At 49.7% G+C, this 13,965-nt stretch overlaps 1 protein-coding gene across 2 annotated transcripts in view; it reads left to right on the top strand.

Annotated features, from left to right (window-relative positions):
- GRB10 (growth factor receptor bound protein 10) overlaps nt 1-13,965 on the top strand; it is a 127,352-nt gene that overhangs the window by 77,311 nt on the left and 36,076 nt on the right. For both annotated transcript variants that reach the window (XM_033088378.1, XM_033088379.1), the window contains exon 5: nt 11,359-11,578. In XM_033088378.1, coding sequence (XP_032944269.1) covers nt 11,359-11,578 — 220 coding nt within the window. The remainder of the gene's footprint in view (nt 1-11,358; nt 11,579-13,965) is intronic.

Genomic DNA, 13,965 nt, shown 5'->3' with positions numbered 1-13,965 from the left:
AGCTTTATTTATTTATTTATTTATGAGATTATTGTCCATAGATTTAAAAAGTAGAACAGACTGGAATCAAAGTCCAGAGTGATTAATCGTGATCTCACCTTTTTGCTGTTGGCTCTGGTGGTAGAGATAGACTTGTCTGACTGCCAGGATAGTTACCTTTGGTTCTGAGATCTGCCCTGGACTGTGTGACATCTTCTCTCCATGTGTGGCAGTCTCCTGGGCTGCCACAGCGTGGGTGTTGAGGACAAGCAATTTGTCAGGACAGGGAGACACAGCCTGGGCTCCCTCCCTGAGGGTCACTGCAGCCAGCATCATGGGCCACTTCCAGCCTTGGCCCCTGGCTGCTCCGGGCAAATGGGATAGGCGCTGTTGGCATAGCTGTGGGTGGGGCATAGCTGTGGGAGGGGCATAGCTGTGGGTGGGGCATAGCTGTGGGAGGGGTGACGTGGATAGACTACATTTCTATAGGTTCTGCTCATTCAGCCTCCACTGGTGGTGGAGCTTTGCACAAGCTATTGTAAGATACACACAGGTAGGTCTGAAGACCTACTTGTCGCAGTCCAGTGTTTTGGCGGAGAAGCCTGCACATTTGTACTGAAAACTAATGTTTGTTGGGAATAGGAATCCATGTTTAGTGCAACTTAGGACATGTGCGTCCTGGTTGTCATGTCCCTTCACAAGCCAGTCTGTCTGGAGAGTCATCTAAGAAGCCAGCTCCAGGGGTCCCCCGCCACCCTCAGCCTCCCACAGCCTGGGGTTTTCTCCAATCTTGTTTTGCCTCCTCCCTGGATCCTTACACCTACCTCTTAGATGGATTGTTTCTCTTTTGGGAGTGGCCCTTGCCTCTTCTCCACAACTAAGCCCTTGGACCCACTGGTCACCTTGGGCCACATTCTCATCGCACCTACACTGGCCCCCAGGAGGCAGGCTAACAGGATGCCTGCCTTTGCTTCTGCACGGGCTGTGGAGGGAGCCAATGAGAGGAGGAGGAGGAGGAGCCAGGGGCGGGGCTTCGTGCGGAGCGGAGCCCTGAGCAGGAGGGCTGGCAGGGAGCACGGGCATCTGTCCACCAGGGGTGGTGCTTGAGGCAAAGGGCCAGCCCGCCTGAGTGGCTGGCGGCTCCCCGGGAGTGGGCTCCTGAGGCAGGGCGCTCAGGAAGGTTCGCCAGTGAGGTCCAAGCGTGTGATTCCGTTTCAGGCCAATTTGGGCCGAGGGTCCCTTAAAGACGCCCCAGTAGATTAGCCAGACAAAGCCTTAAGTGACCATATTTGAGAAAATTAAACATTACAATTTTAAAAATGCTTTTACTATTATGTTTTTCTTAATTGTGATAAAACGCACCTAACACAAAATGTGCCATTGTAACCGTGTTTTGGTGTACAGTTCAGTGGTATATAGTGAATTCACGGTGGTGGGCGTCCATCCACAGAACTCTTGTCACCTGGCAAAACTGAAATTCCACAGCCATCAACCAGTTACTCCACGGCCCCCGCCCCCAGCTCCTGGCAACCCCCGTTCAGTTTTCTGTCTCTGACGCTGACTACTTTGGGTCCCTCCTATAAGTGGAACCTTGCAGTATTTGTTCTTTGTGTCAGGTTTATCTCACGCAAGGTACTGTCCTCAAGATTCAAACGTCTTGTTTGTCCATCGATGGACACTAGGGTTCCTTCCACCCCTTAGCCATGGTGAGTCATGCTGCTAGGAACATGGGTTTGCAAATATCTCTTTGAGCCCCGGGGGGCATATACCTTCTTTTAGTTTTTCAAAATGGCTCAAAGATTCAGTCTTAATCCTTTGGTCCAATTTTTGAAGCTATTGAGTCATTGACTGTGAATAAACCCACATTCTTCGTTGGGGTGTTTTAAGGTGAGCACTTGGGTCCCCTGCCTGCCCAGCTGACTGTGCTGGGAGCGGTATAGCAGTTGCTAATAAACAAAAACCATTTTCTACACTGAAATCTGGTTCCTTTGGCCACCGTTTTTCAGATTCAGATACATTTTCAAGTGTAAATCTCCATTTCTGATTTAAAGTAATACATGCTCACTGCAAAAAAATTGCAACAAAACCAGGTTGTAAAAGAGGACTATGATTCCAAAAGGTTTAAAAACTGCAACTTGAATGATGCCAATGAGTGTGTTTAATTAGATAAGTTAGGAAATGCCAAGCTGGTGGAAGTTGTGACACCGGCTGTGTCGGTGCTGAGCTGAGGCGCCTCCTGGCTCCCCAGCTGACGGATCCAGACCATGTCAGAGGGGCACCTTGGCTACCTGGGGGCTGGGGCGGGGGTGCTCTGCTTTCCTTCAGCTGGAGCCACCCCCCCACACACACTGCTGCCTCCAGGACTGGCTACCCTGGGGCTGAGGTCTCAGGAAGGGACTGCAGAACATAAGGACACCAGGGAGTCTTGAGAAGGATGGCAGCCCAGCCCAGAAATACTTGCAGCGATTGGATGTTTAGAGTGATTTTTGCCAGAGCCGCGGACTGCTCTGCCCAGTGGTTCATGAGAATCACACCAGTTATGCACAGTGTTCAGTGTGTGTTAGACGAATGTCCTGTCTGTCCAGGTAGGTCGCCAGATCTAAGTTTTTGCTAACATTTTCCTCAGGCTCTGGGACCTGGTGGCACTTAAGTCATCTATGTCCCCTCAGGTAGGGTCACAGTCCGAATATCTGCTGTTCAGTGTTCTTAGTGAAGTGTGTGAAAAGGATCTATAACAGTTACTTACAAATAGCAGTGGTCACATAGGTCAGCATCACCCTACCAACGGGACCGTTCCAGTGTTTGCTTTTTTTTTCATGCCTTTTGTTTCCAGTAAAGTTTTATACATAATTTAAAATGTACATGCTACTTTGTTTCTGCACTCTGTGACGTGTCGTTTATAGCAGAGGCTTGAACAGGAAGTGCCGTTTAGGTCGTGAGACTTTAGATAACGCTCAGCGGGAAGACCTTGCTCCACAATGAACTGTGTTTGTCTGACAGGGTGTGCAGTTCCCTGGGTTGATTTACTGCTGTTCTCACGGGGTTTCCATTTTGCTCGTTTGCACCACATACAATGCATTGCCACAAGACAAGCACATGCTTTACAGGGTGCTCTCAAACCCCTGAGTTTTAGGGAGAAGTGATGTTGGGTGCGACCCGCACAGTGGGCAAGGAGGGGGCAGAGCTGCTGCCTCAGCTTGCGGGCACTCGGCTGAGAGCCCTGCTTTTGCGGTCAGCCTGAGGTGGCTTTTCATGGCTTGACTCCCTCATAGCAGGCCGAGTCCACCATCTTTGGAATAAGCAATTTGACTTTTTTGAAAGAAAAGAGATCAGAGTTCTGATTGGAGCTTTGTCACTGTGGGACTTTGACCCCACTGAACGTCAGACTATTTGCCTCACTGCTAACTAGATATTACTGTACTTATCGTTGTGTTGAGGATTGAGGTAATCGGTGATGCCACCTATAGGGGCACGTGGTAAGCATTTGGTCATTGTAGTGATCAGTGGCTCTTGTATTGCATGTGGACATGCAGCTCAGATGGCAGGCCCCCACCAGGCCACCAGGTCCCTGGGGGCACCTGGAATCACTGCTTCTTTGGGCCCCGCTGTGCCTAGCAGTGAGATGTGACGTTTGTATCTCGTACTTTCTAAGACCCCTTTGAGGTCTTCAGCGTCCTATGGCACAGCAGGAAGAAGCTTTTCCTTGGAGCTCCTGGCCTGTGATCCAGGCTGCCAGGACAGTTGGCAGATCACTTAGTGTCTTCCTGACAGTGTTCTGCTCCCTAGAACGCTGGACTGTGCTCCATCCCACTCCCCGCGGAAGCAGGGGCGGGGGGTGGGGGGGTAGGGGGGGTAGTGCAGGGTGATTTAATGGGGAACTTACCCCTTATATTGGGAAGGAAAGGAAGCAGCCTGCTGTGAAAATGCCAGATTAAAAATGCTACTGGGAACCCGCATAACGTATGTCCAGCGTTCACTATCAGGTTTTGAAAGCACCCATGAGCCTCACCACATCCCATTGCCCAGACTGGGGCTAATGAACCTGGGGTTCCTTCAGCCGCTACTTAGGTGGTTGCAGCATTTTGGAATTGTAGGAATCCTCTCTCCTTCCATGAGGGAGATGTGATTTTAGCAACTCATTCCTGAAATGTTGATTTTCTCCCTCCATTGTTAACCCTCTGCAAATCCACTGACCACTGGGGATGGTAGTCTCCCTCTCGAAGGAGGGGCCTGGGCCTTCCTCTTTCTGTCTCCAGCTCCTTGAATGGTCCCTACCCCACAAACAGTGCCCGCAGCCCTGCTCATCTGTGTGATGTAGATAAGTGCTGGATTCTAAATGGAATCTCACAGACATCGGTGTGCATCTAAGTAGCAGCTGTGGAGACTTAGGGTAAATAATCCTAGTTGTAGCACTTCCTTGGACACAATGTATATATGTAAATGTCGCCTTCTGGCCCGCAGGTTACAGACCTCATGAGAGCAGTTTGCAGTCCCACAGCTTTTGTATTATCTACCGAGCCGTCCAGTAGGATTCTGGATCCCTAAGTTGCTGTAGTCTGGTCTTGGAGGGGTCCAGATAGAGCTCCAAAATAACAGAGGAAAATGCCAGCGCTCTCTAGCAACTGGATACATAACTAAACTTGCGTGCAGCCTTCCCGAGTACACACTTCTGCGTTTGGATTAGGAAAAGGAAAGGCATTCCAAGAAAAATCATTAGGATACCAGCTGTCAGTACAAAGCAAGGAACAAATTGGCCTGGCCTCAGCAAATTGTGAGGGTCATTTGGATTTTAGCTTTATCTAGGTGTATTTGTACCCGGGGTGTGTGTGTGTGTGTGTGTGTGTGTGTGTGTCCAGTTTCACCTCACCTGCTGACCCTGAAGGTGTTTGGGGTTATGACCCACCCAGGTGGCCTGCAGAGCCCAGCAACTGCCCCCACAGTGTAGGCAGGAGTCCTGCAAATGTATATGGTCATAATGAAAAACAAACCTCACACACATTCTTACTGATTGTTAATCAGGTTGTTGATACACATTTTCTCAGTTAGTAGACACTAACAATGGCAATTCCTATTGTCTGTGGAAGTTGGGTGGACAGCAGACGAAGCCATTTTCCACAAAGGTGGGAAAAGAGGTCTCTGTTGTAAACTCTGGAAAGTCAGGTGTGTGAATGCATAACTGCAATGCTATGTTTGTATTTCTGTACATACACTGGGCAGACGGATTCCAAGCACTTTTATTTCCTGCCTCAACGCCTGCCTGCCTGCTGTAGTAACCACTTGACTAAAGCATCGGTTCCATTTATTTTAAATGACATGATTTCAAAGTTACATTTGTATTTGGAATTGTGGTTAGGGGATTTGCTCTTATATTTGCTCATTATCTTTAAATATCAAGACTAGAGAAGAATACTATAACAGTGTAATGACTGATTTTCTTACTCTGCTTCCTTATGTCCAAACATCTCTACATATGAAACATTAAATGCCTTTGATTGCAGTACTTGAGAATAGAGGTTTAATCGGTACGCAAAGATGTTGCCGTTGACTCTCGAGTTATAGTTGCACAAGGTTTTACTTGCTTAGAGGTCAACAAAAATAGCTTGCCAGCGGAACACGGTCTAGGTTTAAATTACTTTTGCAGGCGGGACCTTTATTTTGCGTCCCGATAGAAATGTGTGAGAACACTGGCCTTGGCATTTGTTCAGGACTGTTCAGATATAGTGCTGTAAGGAAAACCCCCTTTTTCTTCTGCACGCTCACTGACTTCTGCACACCAGACATGTGGGGGTCCCTGTACTAACAATTCTGAGACAGCAGCTGGGTGTCCCACAGCTCAGTGCGGTTCCGACTACCTGGATCCCTTCTTCCATCCTTTGCTTGAGCAGCCCGCACAGCTCAGGAAAACAGTTTACTTCTGAGATTACCAGTTTATCATACAGGATAGAACCCAGTAACAGCCAGATGGGAGAGGTGCGTAGGACGAGGTAAGGGGGAGGGCCGTGAGGCTTCCATGCCCTCTGGAGCCACCCGCCCATTGCCTGACCACGTCCACCAACCCGGAAGCAATCTGAACCTGTCCTGTGGGATTTTTATAGAGGCCTCACTACACGGGCCGGATTGATCAAATCATTGGCCACAGTGATTAACTCAATCCCAGCCCATCTCTCTTCCGCAGGGTGGGGCTGAAAGTTTCTCTAATCACTTGGTTGGTGCCCCTGGCTAAGGGCCCCCATCCTGTGGTTATCTGGGGCTTTTCCAAAGTCACCTCATTAGCATAACCTCCGGTGCGGTTGAAAGGAGCTTGTTATGAATAATAAAAGAAGCTCCTTTCACTTTTATAAAATGTCTGGGGCTGTTTGGGGAGCCAAAAAAGAGCAAATATGTTACCAAAAGATGTCCCTGTTACTCTTATCACTTGGGGGAATTACCAGCATTCTAAGATCTGTGTGCCAAGAACCACGGAGGAAAAGATGCATTTCTTATTCTGTCACAGCTTCACAAGTCCCCTGGACTTTGTTCTTCTCAGGGACCAAATCTACTCTTGCCACTGTATCACCCTGTATGGTTTTAGCCTTGTAGGCAAGTGTGCCCCACCCTGCCTGACAACTCAGAGTGTGTGCCTGTCTGTGACATGGGAGGAAACGAAGACCTGCCTGTCATCAGAGACCAACGTGGGCCTGTGCAGGAAGGACAGTGACCACGGAACCTAAGCACGCAGAGCAAACAGCATGTCTGTGAGGTGCCAAAACGGTTATGTAAAGCGGATGCCATGTCACCTTTAATGTCTGGTTAAAGGAAGCACTACCTAGATGACGCTGGAACCTAGCAGTTGGAGGGAAGGAGGCAAGATGGGGCTGCATGTTTATTGCTGTCCTGGAATTGACGCTCTCCTGCCTGCAGTTGGCTGGTCATGGCCCGGCCCCTTCCTGCCTGCATTTTTGGAAGAGATCGACTCAGAATAATGTATGAGCCGAACTTGAATTTGTTCACTGCTTTTCCCTCCATCTGAGAACCGTCCCCGCCTCCATTAGTAATGACATTGAGGCAGGTGCACATGTGAGGTCCAGATCAGATGAGCTGCTCAGATATTTGGGACAGAAGTCAGTGCCCCGTTTTAGACTGGGTTATTCTAGGGAGGAAAGCAGCTATTAATAACTTGATTTACCACCATGTTGTTTGACCTATATATTTGTGCAGTAAATACATCCTTATGAATCTGTGTGAAGTGAAATTTTAGTTAGAAAACCATTTGCCCTTCCCCTGCCAGGATTTCTGCCAGAGGTGCATTCTCGTGGAAAGTGTGTTGGCATCGAGTTCACAGGGAATAGACGGGTAATCTTCACATTCGTTTCCAGAAGCATTTGCTTTGTTAATGCCCTGGTTATCTGATTCTCCCACTTGTGACCCCGCAGGAGGCTTGGACAAGTGGCTGGTTAGTGAGCCGCATGGATTCATGCAGGGGCCGCACGCAGGGAAAGGAGCATGAGTTGTCCCCGATGGACGAGACACGGAATGTGAGCCATGCGAAAAGTGTGCAAGAACTGAGTGCCACGCAATGTAGGGCTGTCTTAGTGTAGGGATATTTTTAAGAACATGGACAAGTGTCTTCTTTGGAATTAATTCCTTTAAAATCCCAGTTGGGAAGATTCCATTATGAGTCCTCGTTAGAATGTAACAAAGTTTAAATAAAATCAGATAACTGTAAGTAGTTTCATTATCTAAACAGATAAAATGCTACTTGGCCCTACGGGAAATTTTAAAGTTTGTTTTAGAGGCGATTTCTGATTCTTCAAAAAGTTTTATTTTTGCTCTAAGAGCCATGGAAAATAGGCAAGTTTGAAACCTGCCTGTACCGTAGTTGTATTTGATTTATGAAAATTATAGCCTACTAAGTGCATGCTGTCAGATTGACCCAGCTGTGCTTGGGGGGCGGCATAACTAAATGTATTAGAGCAGAAAGTAGTTTTATAAAGACTGCGCCTCAGAGCGGAGTGGTGGCATTTTGTGAGGGCCTGAATTGCATTTATACTTTGGCATCCAACTCACCTTTACCATTTACTTTGAATAATGTCAGAATTACTTTGTGTTCTGGAAAGCATAGTGGCCTGCCTGCAGGGAGGGGCGACCCAGCAGTGACCCGGTTGGCCGAGAACAGGAGCAGAAGGGACAGGACAGGAGACATGGCAGGCTGCCCTCGCGGTGGGCACGGCCCAGGCTCTCAGAAGCGCCAGGGCAAAAATAACTCAAATGAAAACCCACCTGAGGGAATCAAGACTTTTTTACTCCTCAGAAGAAATCTGTCAGCAAAAACTGTATTCTGTTTGATTTCTAAAGCAGGAAGAAAGGGATGAAAATCATGGCCTTTGTACCCTGCTAGGTTTTCTCCCATTTTTAAGCCAGCACAAAACAAAGCTGTGTGAACCCACAGGGCTCTCCCTCCCTCATCCGGCCTGTCCTCGGCCTCCAGGCCACCGCAGTGCAAACCGAAGGTCATTCCGTAATGACAGTGAACCCTGTGTCTCACCCTGAATTGATTAAATGGCCCATTAAGATAGAAACGTTGAGTTGTTAAGAGGGTGAGGTAGGGTGGCATGTCCTTAATTGTTTTACGGAGCTTCAACTAAGCAAACGCTGCATGTCGGCTCAGTGTGAATATGGGAGATGGGAGTGGTGTTCGTGCTGGATGCGCCCTAGGACGTTCCTGCAGCCTCAGATCCACGAACCCCAGTGTAACTTACACCTTTCCTCGTAAGATGAATACCCTGACACCTCAGTCCACGTAGGGCATGGTTAGTCCCCTAACTGGCTGGCTGGCTTTGGGCAGCCATCGTCCACGATTTTTATCATTGCCCAGGGTTGCTTCCTCAGCGAGGACATGTCTAAGGCCACACAGCCTGCGGCAGCAAGGGGACCATGGGCGTGTGTACCTGCCCCTCAGGGTCCTGATTTTCTGTCAAACCCTCTTCCCCACTTACCAACCCCCACCCCTGCCCTGTTCCCAGGACTCTGGACAAGAGCTCTGCCTGCTGACTATGATGTCCCCCATGCGGTGCATTAATTATTGATGACATGGTAATTATTAATTATTAAGTCAGCGCTTTTGTCCTTTCAATATCTGGCCACGGGATTAATATTTGACTGCTCGTGGCCTGTGCTATGACAGCATCTTATTCCCATGCAGGCTCAGAAATGCAGGCCCTGCAGGCTGATGTCGCCCTGGCAGAACTCTGGGTACCCCCCCACCCCGCCCTCCCCTTTTCAGCGCCGTTCTGCCTGCCCTCAGGACCCCGTGTGGCATCTGTCTAAAGCCTACCTCGCACGCGTGGCGTCTCGGCTTCCATGCCTTCGTCAGGCAGGTGTCTGTGTCTTTTCATTTGGGTCTGTCTTCGTGTGCCCTGACAGCTTATGAGAGGAGGGAAGCTGAAACTTTGTGTTGGGAGCAGGAGGCAGGGAAGGCAATGTGTTCCGGAAAGCTCTGTGAGCTCATTCATTGAGCGTGTACCTGGTGAGGTAAAATTGGTAGCTGCAAAGCTTGTTTTCAAATTCAAGGTCCGCTACTTAGCGCTCGTGTGATCTTAGGCAAGTTGCTGAAGTCCTCTAGGCCTGGTCCTCAGCTGTTAAGCCGGGTTAATGGTCACCACTTTATATTGTTTTGTAAGAAATAAATGGAATAGAGCTAATAAATAACACTGACCCAGTGTTTCACATGTGCCAGGCTGTTACAGAGCAGGTAATAACTAACTAACTCCTCACACGCTTTCTACTGGGGTGCCACTGTTAGCCCCAAGTCCAAGTGCAAAGAAGCAGAAAAGTAGAGCCCCTGGGCCCAGGCCAGCCGCTCTCAGCATGTCCTGTCATCCTGCTGCTTAGGAGCTACAGCCTAGGGTAGGATGAGGGTCTTGCTGTCCTGTGCCTTGCGCTCCTTGCTTGTTAAACGGGTGTCACGTGGGCTGTGAGGGGGACAGATGAGAATGTGACTACGTGACCTGCTGTGTGCCGCCGTGGAGTCAGCCTCAGCTGTTATTTGCCATGTTGTTAAAAAGTGACAAATGTGGAAGTCGCAGAAAAAAAGGAGTCAGTATAGTTAGAACGTATTGGGTTACGAGTGAGAGAAACCCAAACTAGCTCAAGCACAATTATTATAGGGTGCAGGAATGTTTTACAGAGCTCCCAGCAGGAAGGCAGCCAGGCCTAAGAAAGGACGGAAGCTGAGCCATGCACAGCTGCCCGGAGCCCGGCGCACGTCCCCAGCTTCCAGCATTGTCCCTTTCCCACATCTCTGAGTGTGCTGGGTTACATCCCTCACCATGTATTAGCCAGGTTCTTCAGAGAGACAGATCCAACAGGGTGTGCATTTATACACACACACACACACACACACACACACACACACACACACAAATACATAGACATACCCATATGGTACATGTTGGGGAGGATGTATTTCTGGAACTGGCTCACATGGTTGTGGAACTGCGGGTCCAGGGTGGGCCCAGGGAAGAGTTGCAAAGAAGAGTTGGAAGGCAGAGTTCCCTTCTCAGGGGACATCCATCTTTTCTCTATGGCCTTCAACTGATTGGACAAGGCCCACCACATTATACAGGGTAATCTGCTTCACTCAAAGTCGACTGATTTAAATGTTAATCTCGTCTAAAAATACTTTCACAACATTCTCTAGAGGCATGTTTGACCAAATATCTGGGTACCGTGTTCTAGCCAAGTCAACACACAAAATTACCCGCCAGAGTCACTCCATGTGCATCTCTTTCTGGCATTTTCTGTCATTCTCTGCATCTACCTCAGGCCACGTTCTGTGGAAACAGGCCTCCTCCGGCTCTCAGGCCAGCTGAGGGCAGAGGAGGGGGCACCCGGAGGGCCCCAGGTGCATACAGGTTTCATCAGCAGCCCACCCTGAGCCTGTGGGCCACAGCTTTGGTGGCTTGAGTGGGCCAGGCTGGTGCCATTGTCGAGTGCTGCTCTGTTCCCATCTCTCCTCTAGAATTTCAGGGACGGGGGAGCCCTGATTGGCCTAATGAGGGCTCTGTGTCCACCTGTGACCGGCCAGCTGCGGCCAGGGCAGAGTGGGGCCCACCCCCTGGAGGGAGGCGTGGGTGAGCCTACAAGGTGCCTCCTGCACAGACTCATGGACGTCAGCTGACTTGCAGTTACTCGACTGCCTCTGCAACACCAATAACTAGGAATGCAGGCCCAACGTGTCGTATGAATACAAAATGTATACTTATCTCACCTAATCTCCTCCTCCCTCAGATACTTTTAAATGTCGTGAGTTTCCAAGTCTGGTTGCCGAGGTGCCCATGCGGCTGTGGCCCCCTCACTGCTGCTAAAGTTTCTTTTCTTCTTTTGCCTTTTCATGCCCAGAGGATGACGTGGACCTGGAAACCCTGATGAATGATATGAACACGTCCTTGGAGAGTCTGTACCCAGCGTGCAACATGCAGTCGGACACGGTGCCCCTGTGTCAGAATGGCCAGCACGCCCGCAGCCAGCCGCCGCCGTCGGGAGCAAGGTCCCAGCCGCCGCAGGCGTCCCCGTGGCAGAAGGTGCAGCGCTCCCAGCCTATGCACATCCTCGCCGTCAGGTGGGACCACGGGCCGCGCGCGGGCGCCGTTGTGCACACATGCTGCCGCTCTCTGCGGGGTAGATGGCGGCAGGGTGAGGGTGTTGGCCTCGTGAAGCCATGGGCGGACGCGTCCCTTTTCTCTGTTTAGCATGACAGCACTGGGTTGGACTTGGCCCTCGGCTCAGGCTAGATGACGTTTATTGAACACCTCCTCTGGGGCAGGCACCGTGCCAGGTGGAGGGATATGCAGGGAAACCATCAGAGAAGAATGCTCTGGAAAGAATGAAATAGCCGGGCAGTGAGTTGAGGGCTCTAAGGCCCCACTGCCCAGAGTGGAGTCCGGGGACCAGGGGCAGTGGTGTCTGTCCCCTGGCGCTTGTCAGAAATGTGCCACCTCAGACGTGTGATCACACTGCCCAGCAGAGTAAGTGGGGGAGGCATGGCCTCTGTGGGGACACTGGGCTGGCGGGAGGGACTCTGGGAAGTGGAGGAAGGCTCCTGGCACATGGCAGGCCTCTGACCTGGGCGTCGAAGAGGGAGGAGGGACAGCGCGGAGCGGAGAGGTTTCATGAGCAGGAGAGGTGACCCCTGTTGTCGCAAAGGGCAGGACTTCCTTCCTGTGTACAGGTGCATGTACCCCACTGTGTGTCCTTATCACATTTTCTGTATCTGTTCATCCATAGATGGACAACATGAACAGAATGCCAAGTAAATAAGCCAGTCACGAAGGGCGGATACTACATGATTCCACTTTTATGAGGAATCTGAAATAGTGAAACTTCTGGAAGCAGAGTGGAAGGGTGGTTGCTAGGGGCTTGTGTGTGTGTCTTGCAGGGCAGGGATGGGAGGGATTAGCCACAGCGTACAAAGTGTTTCCTCATTCTGCCCTCCCCACAGCCCCTGGCAGCCACCAGAATGTCTTCTGTCACCACGGATATGCCCATTCTGGACATTTCATGTAAATGGAATCGTATCAGATGTGGCCCGTGGGTCTGGCCTCTTTCACGGAGCATAAGTTGTGGGGGGAGGGGGGGTGGTTTTTTTTTTTAATAAAGATTTTATTTTTAAGAGCAGTTTTAGGTTCATAGCAAAATTCAAAGGAAGATACAGAGATTTCCCACACACACACCCCCACTGTACACGGGGCTTCCCCCGTTGTCACTACCCCCACCAGTGGTGCATTGCTTACGATTCAACCTACAGGAACACGTCATTGTCACTCCAAGTTTGTTGCTTACATAAGGGTTCACTCTTGGTGATGGACGTTCTGTGGGTTCAGACTAATGCATGACAGCACGAAGCCATCGTTACAATATCATACACAGTATTTTCACTGCCTTAAAAAACAGAGGACTTTTTTAAATGCTGAAAACAACCTACTAAAGAGAGAAGCTTTTGTGAATAACTGGAACGTCAGCGTCTTTGCTCTTGTCCTGTACAAGGGACACACGTGTCAGATGGACACTCTGCCAGGCAGAAGCTGTTATGGGAAGAGTGTGATTTGTTAACAGTAAAAATAAACTTTCTGGCACGTTGTCAAAGGCTCCTAGAAAGGGTTTCCTATGTTCTCAGCCTGAGCTCCTTTGTGCCATGGAGTACTCGTATTGAAAATCAGGCATCACTTCCTGCTCCACGTGCAATGGCTGGACAGGCCTCCTTTAGAATCAGGACAACTTGTCACATGGTCACAATGTCCATTTCTCTCGTGACAAACCACCCAAGAAAGCTAATGGATCAGTAATGCAGTGAAATCGTAAAATTAGTCACAAAATTATTTGAAGACGCAGCCTACATCAGGGGTTAATGGGGTGTGTATAGGAAAGAAGTGGGATGCTGAGCACACAGGGACCGAGCTGCAGCTTGGGGGTCTGCACCCTCGGTGGACAGAGGGGGCTCCACTCCCAGAAAACCCCTGGACATGAGGGCAGGAAGCTGCCAGCAGAACCCCCCGGGAGATGAAACATAGGGCATTTTGCGTTGTTTTTGTTTTGACTTTGAACTTGATTTTTCTGCTGTTTTCATAATTGCCTCTGGTCCGTCGTCTGTGTGCATTTTGCTCAGCTGTGTGGCAGGTGAGGTTTGCATTCCTGGGCAGAGGGAGGAGGTAGCTCTGGAGAAATGCCAGAGAGGACTGTGTACATTCAGAAATGGTTCTCAGTGGTGTGAGTGGGGTACGGCAGGGTATGTCTGGGGTGACATAAACACAGGCTTTTGTGCTCTGGGGTGGACAACTACATGGAGCATTTATTGCCAATTAATTCAGTATCAACAACCTTTCTGTGGATTTAAGCATTCGTTCCACAGTTCAGGTGAGGCCCCAGGAAGCATCTTCTAGTATTTTCATTTGGTTCAAGAAGTATTCACTTCAAGGTCATTGAAAAATAGTTGTTCTCATGAAAGAACAT

This window comes from Rhinolophus ferrumequinum, chromosome 20 (assembly GCF_004115265.2).
Source record: "Rhinolophus ferrumequinum isolate MPI-CBG mRhiFer1 chromosome 20, mRhiFer1_v1.p, whole genome shotgun sequence".
Lineage (NCBI taxonomy): Eukaryota > Metazoa > Chordata > Mammalia > Chiroptera > Rhinolophidae > Rhinolophus > Rhinolophus ferrumequinum.
This window is presented reverse-complemented; position numbering and strand designations above follow the sequence as displayed.